Below are 15,409 nucleotides of genomic sequence, written 5' to 3' on the forward strand. Positions count from 1 at the left end.
TGAATTTGGAGCGAATTTTCTAGTGGAGGCAGGTCAATAATAATAAATAATAATAAATGATAATAAATAATAATAAATCATAATAAATAATAATAAATGATAATGAATGTTAATAAATGATAATCAATAATAATGAATAATAATAATAAAGAAAAGTAAGGTTTTGCATGCATTATCCTGTTGGAATTCAAACTTCCCGCCATTTTTTCTGGAGGGTAGGTTAGTGGACATAGCACAATTGGCCTATTTTCCCGCCTAAATCCGCCATCTTGGATGATGTCATGTGTTGTTGCCAAGTCTACATGCCGCCATCTGGGATGACGTAATTGCCGCCATCTTGAATCAATTTGGCAACAATGCAGCATGTCGTGACGCGAAGGTTGCCCTACTACTACCTCAAACCAGTATTTCTTTTTTTTTTTTTAATTTGCTCCTTTCCATTCTGTCCAACATATAGCGTTTTCCTTCTCTCCATGATGTCCACTACCTGTTACATTTTCCCAGTTGGTGTTAAGATGTTCAGAGTTCCCATTCGCAAATCCATTGTCTATGTCAACTCCTTGCATGGGGGATCACATTTAGGATTCCTTCTCGTATTACCAGAGTAAGTACCGGACTCCAGCAGATCATAATTCATTCCAGGGACATAAGAAGTCGAGTCTACATTTGGTTTATTCGCTCCGAAACTTCTTCTATTGTCGAACGCAATACAGTAACGCTCAACAACTGACTCGCTAGGCCTAACACGGTTGTGTGGTTTCTTCTGGGATTTACTCCCTCAGCCCTGAAAGGTCCCTCGCCAAGAAAGGCTCTACAAGTGATGTGCCGTGTTCGCAGGCTATTCGGCAGGGACACGTTCTCCTGGCTGTTCACAACAGTTCGTTTGAGTGGCGCCTACTGAGCAGCGGGCAGCATTTTACGTCCAGGCGGTTTTGCAGCCTGGCAGACTTGACTGGTCCATTCTTTTCTAACGATAAGCTACTTATTCAATACTTTTTACTTGTGGATCATTTTATTTGAGCCTCCTGAACTATAAGATGTCATAACAGCGGATGAATTTGTGTTGTCTCTGACCTTTCTTTTAAATCATTCACTAATGTTTCGTCTGTGAATACTGGCAGTCTCTATGTGGCAACGAGACTAATACAGGGCCGCTGCTAGGTGTTTTGTCCCCCCCCCCCCTCCCTTAGGCCAGAAGTGGAAAAATGACGCCGCCTCTGTTTTACTACCTCAATCATCCAACTAGCGCCTCCCCCTCCAACCCCCACCGCAACGAACATCCAACAGCACAGAAATGCCAGTCTCCTGTTATACTTTTAATCATAAGATTATGGTGACCAAATGTTCTAATTTCCTAGGGATAGTCGTCAATTTCTGTACTTTGTCCTCGATTCCTCTAATTTGACATTCATTTTTTCCCCCATTTGCCGCCCCTAAAACTTTGTCACCCTAGACGTCCGCTATTTAAAGCGGATTTGAACTGTTTAATATGTGTCCAGCATAAGTAAACATATGTGATATTGTGTACCGTGTTCGTATATGGACATGGCCTTTTGGACAAGATGCTATCTGTTTTTAAATATTTTAGCGATCTGTTTATAATGTGCTGAGTTTTATCCACTTGACGTCTTCTGCATGAGGTCAGCGTAAAATGAACATCATTTACTACAAAACAATGTTTATGACCTGAAGATACAGCTAAGACTGTTGAAACCAGTTGTCTCGAATTGAAAATATTTTGTGCGGTCTTCGCTTTTGAATGGTTATTAACAATTTTTACATAATTTTATATTATCAAATAAATCTAATAAAAGCGGGCCCCTTAAAAAGTGAAAAACAGCAATGTAAACAATTCTTTTTCTTTAAGACATTTACAGTTCAAACATTCAATTAGATACATTCCTTTTGTGGGGTACATGTCCTCACAATAGCTTGAAAAAGATAAATGCCAAGTCCGGCCTTCCAAAATGCAGTGAGCTGTCTAAAACAGATTATGATTCAGATCGGATCACACATGTGAGATGTTTGTCAAATGCCTAAAAAATGATAAAATATGCCTTAAAATGAAATAAGGACGTATATCCTTTAGACTCTAAAAGAAAGAGAAACACTTTCTTAAGTAATGTGATCTGAAAGTCAAGTAACGGACCTCAAGCAGATTTTAAATAAAATTCTACTCTTAAGTACGATTTAAATAACAAGGTTCTACCAATACTCGGACGTAATCCAGGGTTAAAGATTGAAACAGCTTTCCCACAGTAAGATTTCAACGGCACCTCAACAGGTTAGCCAAAATCTCTCTCTGTCTCTTAGAAAAACAGATCAGTACTCGTAACCAAGAGCACATCTATAAAAATACATCTGGTTTTAAAACAATTCAAAGAACACTCAGCAAGCATAAAGGTGCCTGCTCATATATAATTTTTAAAAACAACACACCAGTAAGCATCGACATGACTACGCAAAACTTAACAGCTCCAAGCCAAAACAAAATACTGAAAGATCGGGGAACTGTCTGACCACAAAGTGTATCACTCACGGTGTAGACTTGATCACAATGCTCTCAAACACAGTGAGACTATTAAACAATGTCAGCATACATCAATACCAATCTAGACAAAGGTTTGCGTATCAAACTGTAAAGCTTACCGTTTATTCTTTTGCTCTGTCCCTTCTGCTACCAAAAATAATCCACAATTAATACGGCGAAATCCAACTAAATTACCAAATGACACGAGCCGTACTTTTTGCGTCTGTTGAAGTTTAGGGAAAAAAAAGAGACAGCACACTGAACAGTGCATACACGACTCATAATCTAGACGGAGAATTCGCTGGCTAACAAGCATAACAGTTTCATGTGAGCGCTCAGTTTTAACTCCAAACATAACTCGAATTCCACTTCATATGCACATGACGCCGCGAAAATACAGGCCAACTATAAATGCTGCCACCGAGCTTCCGTCCAAGGTAACAGTGTTCGAACGTCGTGGCGTCAACTTCACTGTCCCACAAGACTCAGGAGGCGACAAGACGGCGAGTCGATCCGAAGCCTCCACTCCACCGCCGCCTAGCGAGACGACGGGGAAGCCGTTGCCAAGACGTGTGGCCTTGCTGGCGTTCACTATCGGTGGCGGACCTGCTCGTCGGGCTGTAAGAGCCAAACAAATCGCTTCTACTGCAACCTCTTTGCTTTCCAAACTTTGACACGTGGTAGTATGGACCAGTACAAGGAAAAAAGTGCAGAAAATATGGGCTCTAATGTACGTAACTTAAGAGCTATGAAAACTTGGCCATCTTCGCTACTGTAAAACACATCTCTTCCAGTACACAAATGCTCGTAGCTCTTAAGGTATTCACTTTAGAGCCCATGTTTACAGACAATTTTGTATTGTTTTGGCCTGTACTACCTTCTGCCGAAATATGAAATGAGTTATCACAAAGGGAGTCCCACAGGGTTCAATTTTAGGTCCTCTGCTGTTCCTTATTCACGTGAATGACCTTCCACTTAACGTTCAGCAAGGGGAACTAGTACTTTTTGTAGATGACACGAGTGTAATAATAAATCCTATTTCAGCAAAAGCAACTGAAGATATTGTTAAGGATGTCTTTCAAAGAATTATTAAGTGGTTCTCAGAAAGTAGACTCTCTCTTAATTTTGAAAGAACTCACTATATTCAATTCTGTACACTGAATAGAGTCATACTGACAATTGATGTAGCATATGAACAGGGCTCAGTTAACAGGTTAGATTTCTCCAAATTTTTGGGTGTTCACATTGATGACAACTTGAATTGGAAGAAGTATATTACTGAGCTTCTCAAACAACTAAGTTCAGCTTCTTTTGCTCTTTGTATAATCGCTAGTCTGGGTAATAAACAGATCAGCCTCCTAACATACTTTACATATTTCCACTCAATAATGTCTTATGGAATAATTTTCTGGGGTAACTCATCACTTAGACACAAAGTATTGGTTGCACAAAAGAGATCAGTGAGAATAACTAGTGGTGTTCACCCAAGGACGTTATGAAGGCACCTTTTCAAGGAGTAGGTATTTTAACTGCACCATCAGAGTACATATATTCGCTAATGAAATTCGTTACAAATAATCCATCTCAATTCGCGAAGAACAGTGATGTTCATACGTACAACACTAGAGGGAAATATGACCTTGCCTATCCGTTATTGAAGCTGTCAGCTGCTCAAAATGGAGTACATTATTCAGCAACAAAAATCTTTGATCTTTTGCCCAACAACATAAAGTTTCTGGCAGGTAGCAGATCAAGTTTTAAATCTAGCTTAAAATCATTTCTTTTGGACAACTCCTTCTACTCCATGGACGAGTTTCTAATTCAGAAATGGTAAAAAAAAAAGATTGTACCTCTAAATATAGTTGCATGTATAGAGCTAAAAATTTCAGTAATATTAATATTAGCACTATTCATGTGTATATATATATATATATATATATATATATATATATATATATATATATATATATATCTTGTAATATGACCTGTTCCACATAATATCGATAAAATAATCGGGAAAATGATCTACAAAACATGAAATAACTAAAACTAAACTTCCAGTAGAAGAGATTTGTTTCACATTATCGAAGATAAGGTGCTCACAACTCTTCCGATATGCATTTTAGGGCCCATGTTTACCAGAGTGTTTTGCTTCGATTGTTGTTCCTGTCACATCCCTGAAAACTGATGATTCCTCTTAGGACACGGTGCATAGTTCTAACCGTGCAGCATACTCTTGTAATCTTGTATATCTTTCCCTCCATGCCAAACTTTGTAGTTCGTTCTTCGCATCGTTCCGTCCAAGTACCACAATCAAAGTTCTGTGCGAACTACTTTTGTTATTAAAAAATATGAGTGTTAGTGGTGTACATAACATTTTTTAAGTTCCTCTACACACAAATTTCATCTTGCTTTGTTGCTTTTCGGTCTTATTACGAAAGAAGAAAACGTTAAACTTGTTGAGTCGTGTAACGTGCAGATATACAGTTGCTTTAGATGTATTGTCGTTAACCTACAGATTGTTCACGAGCAACATTGGACACGTGCGATCTTTCGAATGAAGCACCCATCCGGGTTACGCGCAACATATTCTGTCCGTCAGCAGCAACACAGCGCCGCACAGGTCGTCTAAAAGTGAGTCAGCATTCAGACTCGGCGCGGTGTATCCAGTGGCGCAGACTGGCGTGCGCGGCGATAGATTTGCGCGTCAGACGACGCAGCTGGTGACGTAGATCCGGTCCGTGAGCGACCGGCCGGTATCGGCGGCTGTCCGCTGTTTATTCTGTTGTTCGGAGAGTCCGCCAGTAAGCCGCGAGGCCGCCGCTCGTGACGAAGGAGCCGCGAGAGCCGTTCACGCAGTAGCGCCGTGCGCTCACGAGCTCGGAACTGAAACGCAGTTTGCAGAGGTCTGCTGCGAGAAGTAGCGCCTGCCGATAAAGCGGGGAACGCCAGCTGCTAGCAAGGCCGGCGGGAAAGATGCCAGCGGCTTCTGCGGCCAAGGTCAGCGCGGCGGCGCCGGCAGAAACGTCAGCAGAGTTGGAACGCTTGTGTAAGTCACGTTCCGTATCTTCCGATAAGCCACTGTAAAAACGGCCCTGGGACCATCCGGCTGATCTAATGTACACACCTCTGTTATAAACACTCACTCTTCAACACGGAACGATTTACATATTTTAAGACTTTCGTACAGTGTACGAGCAACATACCGCTAATCGTTTTGAATCTGAGATTAGTATCAAACCTGCATATCCAATCTCGCAACTTAAGAATCCGTTATGAGGCTCTGGGAAGATCGGGATAATCTAATATACGTTTCAGTTGTAGTACATTGACTACAGGGTAACAAACATGGAAGAATTTACACATTGTAACAGTCTTTCGAACAGCGTTAATTCACGTATATCAAGTGCAACAGTATAACTTAAGTGACTATGATTTTCTTCATTAGATGCTAACAAATATGAACCATTCAGTCCGCGAAAGTCGTAGCTTGACATTAGTGTAAACTTTTGCCACCTGCAGGCAACAACAAACAGAGGAGATCGGTAACTGTTCTTAAACTTAGAGTACTATCTAACCAATAAATTTAACGAATATACTTCGTTTGCAGTTTCAGGGGAATCAGTGAAAGATCACAAAGATTAATTTACGTGTCGTTTATCCGGTAGTTTTGACGTACCGGTAATTAGTCTATTATCGTATGTGGTACTTTCTTTTTCAACATGATAGTTCGCGAATGACAACAGTGAAAGAAAAATTATCGAGACAAGTGTTGACCATGCTAACGAGCAGTGAATTCGATTTATTTTCGGAATATTTGCTTTGAAAGACTTCATCCGTTAATGAAGAGCTCGGAATCTAACACTTCATAGAGAAAATAGTTTTCATGGTTTTGTTCAATAACTGCTGGGTGGTGTAACAGTACCACGGACCACCTTCTACGGCAATCGATGCTAACGTTACACCTCTGCGACGAATTTTTGAGTAGCTGTGACCGTGAGTTAACCTAATGGAAACAGAGCAATCAAACTGGGATTCATTTCCGAAACTCTCCAACAGAGTAAAATCAACAGTAAGCGGTGGGTCAGGAGTGGACGTTCTCCCAGCAAACTGTAACATTACACATTAAAACCTGTAGCCAGCCTAATTAGGCATTCTTGTGTCAATCAAAATGATAAAGCAGAAGGTAGTGCTAAGGCTAAGCTAACCTTCCTAGACACACACACACACACACACACACACACACACACTAAACTCTTTCCATACATCTGTTCACACTACAACACAGTAACCTAAACTTGCAGATAAATGCGTTGCTAACAAACAAATGGCCAATGAGACAGTGCCTCTCAACAACACTTACCTTAAATGAACTTGGTGTAACTGTTTATAAAACCTATTATCGACACACATGAAACAAGTGGCAATACTGAACAGGGAAAAGCTTGAAATGATTCTGAATTTAAATCAGGGTTCAAATGGCTCTGAGCACTATGGGACTTAACATCTGAGTTCATCAGTCCCCTAGAACTTAGAACTACTTAAACCTAACTAACCTAAGGACATCACACACATCCATGCCCGAGGCAGGATTCGAACCTGCGACCGCAGCGGTCGCGCGGTTTGACTGAAGTGCCTAGAACCGCTCGACCACAACGGCCGGCTATCAGGGGCTCTGATGATGATCACAGTCTGTAACTTCATTGCTTAGTACAGTATCTCTACGCCTGTGCGTTAACCAGCTTGCATTAGAATAGATGACACAGTAAACAGTTCTTACTTAAACTCGGATTGAAGCACCCAAACAAAATGCAAATCTAACTACCCTGGCTCTGAAGGAGCCTTTGCATTGCTTCATTAACTAACTAGCCTAGTACATGCGGACCCTTAAACTTTGTTTGAAGACCCATGTTCGTTAACAAAACTACACCAGTATGTATGAGAAATGGTAAATACTCTTATCATTAACTATTAATTAATTAAAGCACAACAAACAATAACTCTTTAAATAACAAATATGCTTTCATAAGCAGTCTTTTGACCTAATCAAACGTATTATTGGCTGTGCAACTGACAACACAACATTAAATTCAAGTTCAACCACTTTCTCATAATAAATTAGGAGACTCGCAATTACATTCACTAGGCTGGGATTCCTGTCCAGGTTTGTGATTTGGGATAATCACGGGTGTAAGATAGAGTTTTTAGCAACACCACGATTATTATTAAAATCAACCAAAATTCACAAATACCTCGTCCATTAACAGAGTGCCAAATATAAACAATTTGGTGGAAGGCTGGCGGTACTGGTGGCTAATTTGCAGTGGCTATCAACCTAGCGGTGACGCAATAATAGCAATACTGTTGGCCTCGTCCAGTTACATATCTTCTTGGCGTCGAAATTATATCTTTAGGGCCAAAAACCATGCCATGATAGTGGTATCACCAAACGCAGCATCCAAGGCCCATAAATACTGCCCTTAAGCTCTTCTGGCCTCAAAACTCGAGGAATATGAGCCACAATTATTCGCCGCTGTTAACGAGATGTTAACCAGAGCACTGCTCAGCCCTGACTTCCTACCCGTCACAAAGGACAACTTGACACTTGCGTGCCAACCTCACCATTACCATAGAAATTCTTCCAATCCATATGTGACATACAGCAAACTTGATTAAAAACAGTCTTGGTTGCAATTTTATTTTTTTTATTTTTCAACGACGCGTTTTGCGTTATTTAGGCACATAACCTGAAGATGCATAAATAAGGCGAAACGCGTCGTTGAAAAATAAAACTAAAATTGCAACCAAGACTGTTTTTAACTACTGCCGTAGCTGGGGGCTTCCCCACATCTTCACATCTACATTCACCCCTATTTTCCCTAACTACAGACCAAGTCATTTACAGTACATTACATATCAATCGTCCTATTAGTTATTTGAATCCACAAGCATAATTTAAACATCATCATTCAAAAGTTTCACATAACTGAAACATGTATACATAGTCAAAGAATTTCCATGACAGATACAACATTATAGATAAGCAATTCTACAAAGTGACATAGAAATATCAATACAGATACAAAATAGGTCAAAAATAGGTGTTACAGTGAGAAGTCCTGAAAGTCGACGAGAACCAGAATTCAGTTAAGTCACATGTATCGTGTGTGTGTTTTTGTTACGTTTTTATGATTTCATGAGTGAAGTAGGCGTGGAAGGTAAGATATTTGTACTTTTTCGAGCTTCGCTCTCGTCATGGCACACCACTCTTGTTTACAAACACAGAAATGTTGGTAATTTGACTTCTCTTGTTAGACTCTTTGGATGGGTAATGTCACGTGGTGAATAACATACTTGGTATGCTAAATTTTGATGACTAATAATGAGGGCCAGCTGGAGTGGCCGAGCGGTTCTAGGCACTACAGTCTGGAACCGCGCGACCGCTACGGTCGCAGGTTCGAATCCTGCCTCGGGCATGGATGTGTGTGATGTCCTTAGGTTAGTTAGGTTTAATTAGTTCTAAGTTCTAGGGGACTGATGACCTCAGATGTTAAGTCCCATAGCGCTCAGAGCCATTTGAACTAATAATGAGGTCCATGCCTTTTGTTGAAAACTAAGTAACAGATGAAAATTAATTATTTTACTACATTACTGCTATGTGTAAGGAGATAGAACTATGGCTGTAACGGGATTCGAACGCAGATCTTGGCTGGTGTGATACAGTTTTAACTCGGCACATTAAATTGATTGATCAACAGATGAAGACATTTCGAGACACTCTCTTCCATGCGAAATTTCGTGTGTAGGTGAGACCCTACTAATGTTAAACGATTGCCCATTTCTGACACGACATGCTCTGAAAGTGTATCTCGGTAGAAATCTGTTCACTGTCTATCATTGTAAACTGGATTTTATCGTAAATTGCATGGTGTACGTGGAGGCTGAAACAGAATTTACTGTGAGGTATCCAGAAGTTGTTAAATGTGATGACACTGTTGCCAATCTACGAAGCCCATGTCCCACTGAAGGTCGCACGATGTTTCTCGGTTACTGGTATTCTGTCACGGAATTTTCCTCATGCTCATATGATGGGGCAAGCAGTCACTGAAACTCAAAATAACAGACAAAAATGTGCAAAAAGCAAGAATATTCAAAGAGAGAAAAAGCCACTAAGAGCAAATAATTACAGTAAATGAGTGACGATGTCTGAGAAGTGAACAGAACTTCTTAAGTAATAGAACCCAGTACGTTGTCCTCGATGGTGAGTGTTCATCGGAGGTGAGGGTATCATCTGGAGCGCCCCAGGGAAGTGTGGTAGGTACGCTGTTGTTTTCTATCTACATAAATGATCTTTTGGATAGGGTGGATAGCAATGTGCGGCTGTTTTCTGATGATGCTGTGGCGTACGGGAAGGTGTCGTCGCTGAGTGACTGTAGGATACAAGATGACTTGGACAGGATTTGTGATTGGTGTAAAGAATGGCACCTAACTCTAAATATAGATAAATGTAAATTAATGCAGATGAATAGGAAAAAGAATCTCGTAATGTTTGAATACTCCATTGGTAGTGTAGCGCTTGACACAGTCACGTCGATTAAATATTTGGGCGTAACATTGCAGAGCGATATGAAGTAGGACAAGCGTGTAATGGCAGTTGTGGGGAAGGCGGATAGTCGTCTTCGGTTCATTGGTAGAATTTTGGGAAGATGTGGTTCATCTATAAAGGAGACCGCTTGTTGTTGTTGTTGTTGTTGTTGTGGTCTTCAGTCCTGAGACTGGTTTGATGCAGCTCTCCATGCTACTCTATCCTGTGCAAGCTTCATCATCTCCCAGTACCTACTGCAACCTACATCCTTCTGAATCTGTTTAGCGTATTCATCTCTTGGTCTCCCTCTACGATTTTTACCCTCCACGCTGCCCTCCAATACTAAATTGGTGATCCCTTGATGCCTCGAAACATGTCCTACCAACCGATCACTTTTTCTAGTTAAGTTGAGCCACAAACTTCTCTTCTCCCCAATCCTATTCAATACCTCCTCATTAGTTATATGATCTACCCATCTAATCTTCAGCATTCTTCTGTAGCACCACATTTCGAAAGCTTCTGTTCTCTTCTTGTCCAAACTAGTTATCGTCCATGTTTCATTCCATACATGGCCACGCTCCATACAAATACTTTCAGAAACGACTTCCTGGCACTTAAATCAATACTCGATGTTAACAAATTTCTCTTCTTCAGAAACGCTTTCCTTGCCATTGCCAGTCTACATTTTATATCCTCTCTACTTCGACCATCATCAGTTATTTTGCTCCCCAAATAGCAAAACTCCTTTACTACTTTAAGTGTCTCATTTCCTAATCTATTTCCCTCAGCATCACCCGACTTAATTCAACTACATTCCATTATCCTCGTTTTGCTTTTGTTGATGTTCATCTTATACCCTCCTTTCATGACACTGTCCATTCCGTTCAACTGCTCTTCCAAGTCCTTTGCTGTCTGACAGAATTACAATGTCATCGGCGAACCTCAAAGTTTTTATTTCTTCTCCATGGAGACGCTTATAAAACACTAATACGACCTATTCTTGAGTACTGCTCGAGCGTTTGGGATCCCTATCGGGTCGGATTGAGGGAGGACATAGAATCAATTCAGAGGCGGGCTGCTAGATTTGTTACTGATAGGTTTTATCATCACGCGAGTGTTACGGAAATGCTTCAGGAACTCGGGTGGGAGTCTCTAGAGGAAAGGAGGCGTTCTTTTCGTGAATCGCTACTGAGGAAATTTAGAGAACCAGCATTTGAGGCTGACTGCAGTACAATTTTACTGCCGCCAACTTACATTTCGCGGAAAGACCAGAAAGATAAGATAAGAGAGATTAGGGCTCGTACAGAGGCTTATAGGCAGTCATTTTTCCATCATTCTGGTTGGGATTGGAACAGGGAAAGAAGATTCTAGTTGTGGTACGAGGTACCCTCCGCCACGCACCGTATGGTGTATTGCGGAGTATGTATGTAGATGTAGATGCAGCACAGTTCGTCGAAGGCGGAGGGTAAACTTCTATACGCCTGCTTAACGGAACCGTTCTACGGCGCGCTTGTGACTGAGCATTGGCAGTACTTGTGCAGTATTTTCCTGCGGTACCATTTGAGACGGTAGGACGATGTACTGTGTCTGTGCACTGCCCGCAGCTGAGAAGCTGCTCCCGACAGGAACTCTGCAGCGGCAGCGACTGTGCAGACAAAATAGCTCGCGCCGTCCTAAAAATATTTTCAAATAAGTAGTTACGTCAGCGTCGTAACTGTGACGAAAAAGCTCTAGAAAAGTAAGTATGTTAAAGTGTCTGTCATCTTCAGTGCACTGGAACTGGTGAAATAACAAAGCCAGATTCTCGACTCGTGAGTAAATGGTTACCCTACCACATGTATCGGTAATAAATTAATACTGGTACCATTTATGTATGATTAAATGACGATGGCGTCCTCTTGGGTAAAATATTCCGGAGGTAAAATAGTCCCCCATTCGGATCTCCGGGCGGGGACTACTCAAGAGGACGTCGTTATCAGGAGAAAGAAAACTGGCATTCTACGGATCGGAGCGTGGAATGTCAGATCCCTTAATCGGGCAGGTAGGTTAGAAAATTTAAAAAGGGAAATGGATAGGTTAAAGTTAGATATAGTGGGAATTAGTGAAGTTCGGTGGCAGGAGGAATAAGACTTTTGGTCAGGTGATTACAGGGTTATAAATACAAAATCAAATAGGGGTAATGGAGGAGTAGGTTTAATAATGAATAAAAAAATAGGAGTGCGGGTTAGCTACAACAAACAGCATAGTGAACGCATTATTGTGACAAAGATAGACACAAAGCCCATGCCTACTACAGTAGTACAAGTTTGTATGCCAACTAGCTCTGCAGATGATGAAGAAATTGGTGAAATGTATGATTAGATAAAAGAAATTATTCAGGTAGTGAAGGGAGACGAAAATTTAATAGTCATGGGTGACTGTAATTCGTCAGTAGGAAAAGGGAGAGAAGGAAACATAGTAGGTGAATATGGACTGGGGGGAAGAAATGAAAGAGGAAGCCGCCTTGTAGAATTTTGCACAGAGCATAACTTGATCATAGCTAACACTTGGTTCAAGAATCATGAAAGAAGGTTGTATACCTGGAAGAATCCTGGAGATACTAAAAGGTATCAGATAGATTATATAATGGTAAGACAGAGATTTAGGAACCAGGTTTTAAATTGTAAGACATTTCCAGGGGCAGATGTGGATTCTGACCACAATCTATTGGTTATGAACTGCAGATTGAAACTGAAGAAACTGCAAAAAGGCGGGAATTTAAGGAGATGGTACCTGGATAAACTGAAAGAACCAGAAGTTGTACAGAGTTTCAGGGAGAGCATAAGGGAACAATTGACGGGAATGGGGGAAAGAAATACAGTAGAAGAAGAATGGGTAGCTCTGAGGGATGAAGTAGTGAAGGCAGCAGAGGATCAAGTAGGTAAAAAGACGAGGGCTAATAGAAACCCTTGGGTAACAGAAGAAATATTGAATTTAATTCATGAAAGGAGAAAATATAAAAATGCAGTAAATGAAGCAGGCAAAAAGGAATACAAACGTCTCAAAAATGAGATCGACAAGAACTGCAAAATGGCTAAGCAGGGATGGCTAGAGGACAAATGTAAGGATGTAGAGGCTTGTCTCACTAGGGGTAAGATAGATACTGCCTACAGGAAAATTAAAGAGACCTTTGGAGAGAAGAGAACCACTTGTATGAATATCAAGAGCTCAGATGGCAACCCAGTTCTAAGCAAAGAAGGGAAGGCAGAAAGGTGGAAGGAGTATATAGAGGGTTTATACAAGGGCAATGTACTTGAGGACAATTTTATGGAAATGGAAGAGGATGTAGATGAAGATGAAATGGGAGATAAGATACTGCGTGAAGAGTTTGACAGAGCACTGAAAGACCTGAGTCGAAACAAGGCCCCTGGAGTAGACAACATTCCATTAGAACTACTGATGGCCTTGGGAGAGCCAGTCATGACAAAACTCTACCATCTGGTGAACAAGATGTATGAGACAGGCGAAATATCCACAGACTTCAAGAAGAATATAATAATTCCAATCCCAAAGAAAGCAGGTGTTGACAGATGTGAAAATTACCGATCTATCAGTTTAATAAGTCACAGCTGCAAAATACTAACGCGAATTCTTTACAGACGAATGGAAAAACTGGTAGAAGCGGACCTCGGGGAAGATCAGTTTGGATTCCGTAGAAATGTTGGAACACGTGAGGCAATACTAACCTTACGACTTATCTTAGAAGAAAGATTTAAGAAAAGGCAAACCTACGTTTCTAGGAAACAAAAGAAAAATTCGGAGTAGGTATTAAAATCCATGGAGAAGAAATAAAAACTTTGAGGTTCGCCGATGACATTGTAATTCTGTCAGAGACAGCAAAGGACTTGGAAGAGCAGTTTAACGGAATGGACAGTGTCTTGAAAGGAGGATATAAGATGAACATCAACAAAAGCAAAACGAGGATAATGGAATGTAGTCAAATTAAATCGGGTGATGCTGAGGGGATTAGATTAGGAAATGAGACGCTTAAGGTAGTAAAGGAGTTTTGCTATTTAGGGAGTTAAATAACTGATGATGGTCGAAGTAGAGAGGATATAAAATGTAGACTGGCAATGGCAAGGAAATCGTTTCTGAAGAAGAGAAATTTGTTAACATCGAGTATAGATTTAAGAGTCAGGAAGTCGTTTCTGAAAGTATTTGTATGGAGTGTAGCCATGTATGGAAGTGAAACATGGACGATAACCAGTTAGGACAAGAAGAGAATAGAAGCTTTCGAAATGTGGTGCTACAGAAGAATGCTGAAGATAAGGTGGGTAGATCACGTAACTAATGAGGTATTGAATAGAATTGGGGAGAAGAGAAGTTTGTGGCACAACTTGACTAGAAGAAGGGATCGGTTGGTAGGACATGTTTCGAGGCATCAAGGGATCACAAATTTAGCATTGGAGGGCAGCGTGGAGGGTAAAAATCGTAGAGGAAGACCAAGAGATCAACACACTAAGCAGATTCAGAAGGATGTAGGTTGCAGTAGGTACTGGGAGATGAAGAAGCTTGCACAGGATAGAGTAGCGTGGAGAGCTGTATCAAACCAGTCTCAGGACTGAAGACCACAACAACAACAACCATTTATGTAACTACTGATTCGCGTTTTCTTGTCATTTCGATTTATTCGGCTGAAACATTGTCAATAGTAGGGTTTTCTCACGAGTTTCTTGCTCATAATGAGGATGTTGTTTCATTAGAACATTCTCTTCTCTCACTGATTCTATACATAAAAATGAAAGAAACTGGGAGACCATAAACGGCGAACTGTGAAACACGACAAGGCTGGCAACAATTTAGTGACAGGTAAGGTAATATCTTTCGGAAGGACCATGACATAGACCACAGACGGACGCGCGAGGGGAAGGGGTGTTCCCGCGCTCCATGCCTCAATTCATTTGTCTTTTTTATTAATCTTTTCTATTAATCCAATAATCATCTCACAATGATATAATCCAATTTAATACCTAAAAATATGCAACACACAATACATCACTGGTTTATGGGGATAGGACAGGTGGCTTCCGAGGATAAGACTTGTGGTCGACCACAGCCTTGATGAGCGACCCATCCCAGCGTTTGTCTGAAGACTTTGAGCAACACAGGAAAACCCAGATCGGCATGGCTAGACAGGAAAATTCCATCCTCCCGAATACGGCACCAGTACCTTAACAGCTGCAACCGCCCATTTGGTTGGTCCGTTTTGTACAATGCTCCTTGATTTACACAGAAATTATTCCAGGTAACTCATA

General features: G+C 40.9%; 1 protein-coding gene across 1 annotated transcript in view; it reads left to right on the forward strand.

Annotated features, from left to right (window-relative positions):
* The first annotated feature begins 5,267 nt into the window (after positions 1 to 5,267).
* LOC124798517 (synaptic vesicle glycoprotein 2C-like) overlaps positions 5,268 to 15,409 on the forward strand; it is a 525,025-nt gene continuing 514,883 nt past the window's right edge. Inside the window, exon 1 of the mRNA XM_047261962.1 lies at positions 5,268 to 5,579. Coding sequence (XP_047117918.1) covers positions 5,507 to 5,579 — 73 coding nt within the window. The 5' untranslated portion in view covers positions 5,268 to 5,506. The remainder of the gene's footprint in view (positions 5,580 to 15,409) is intronic.

This window comes from Schistocerca piceifrons, chromosome 5 (assembly GCF_021461385.2).
Source record: "Schistocerca piceifrons isolate TAMUIC-IGC-003096 chromosome 5, iqSchPice1.1, whole genome shotgun sequence".
Classification (NCBI taxonomy): Eukaryota; Metazoa; Arthropoda; class Insecta; order Orthoptera; family Acrididae; genus Schistocerca; species Schistocerca piceifrons.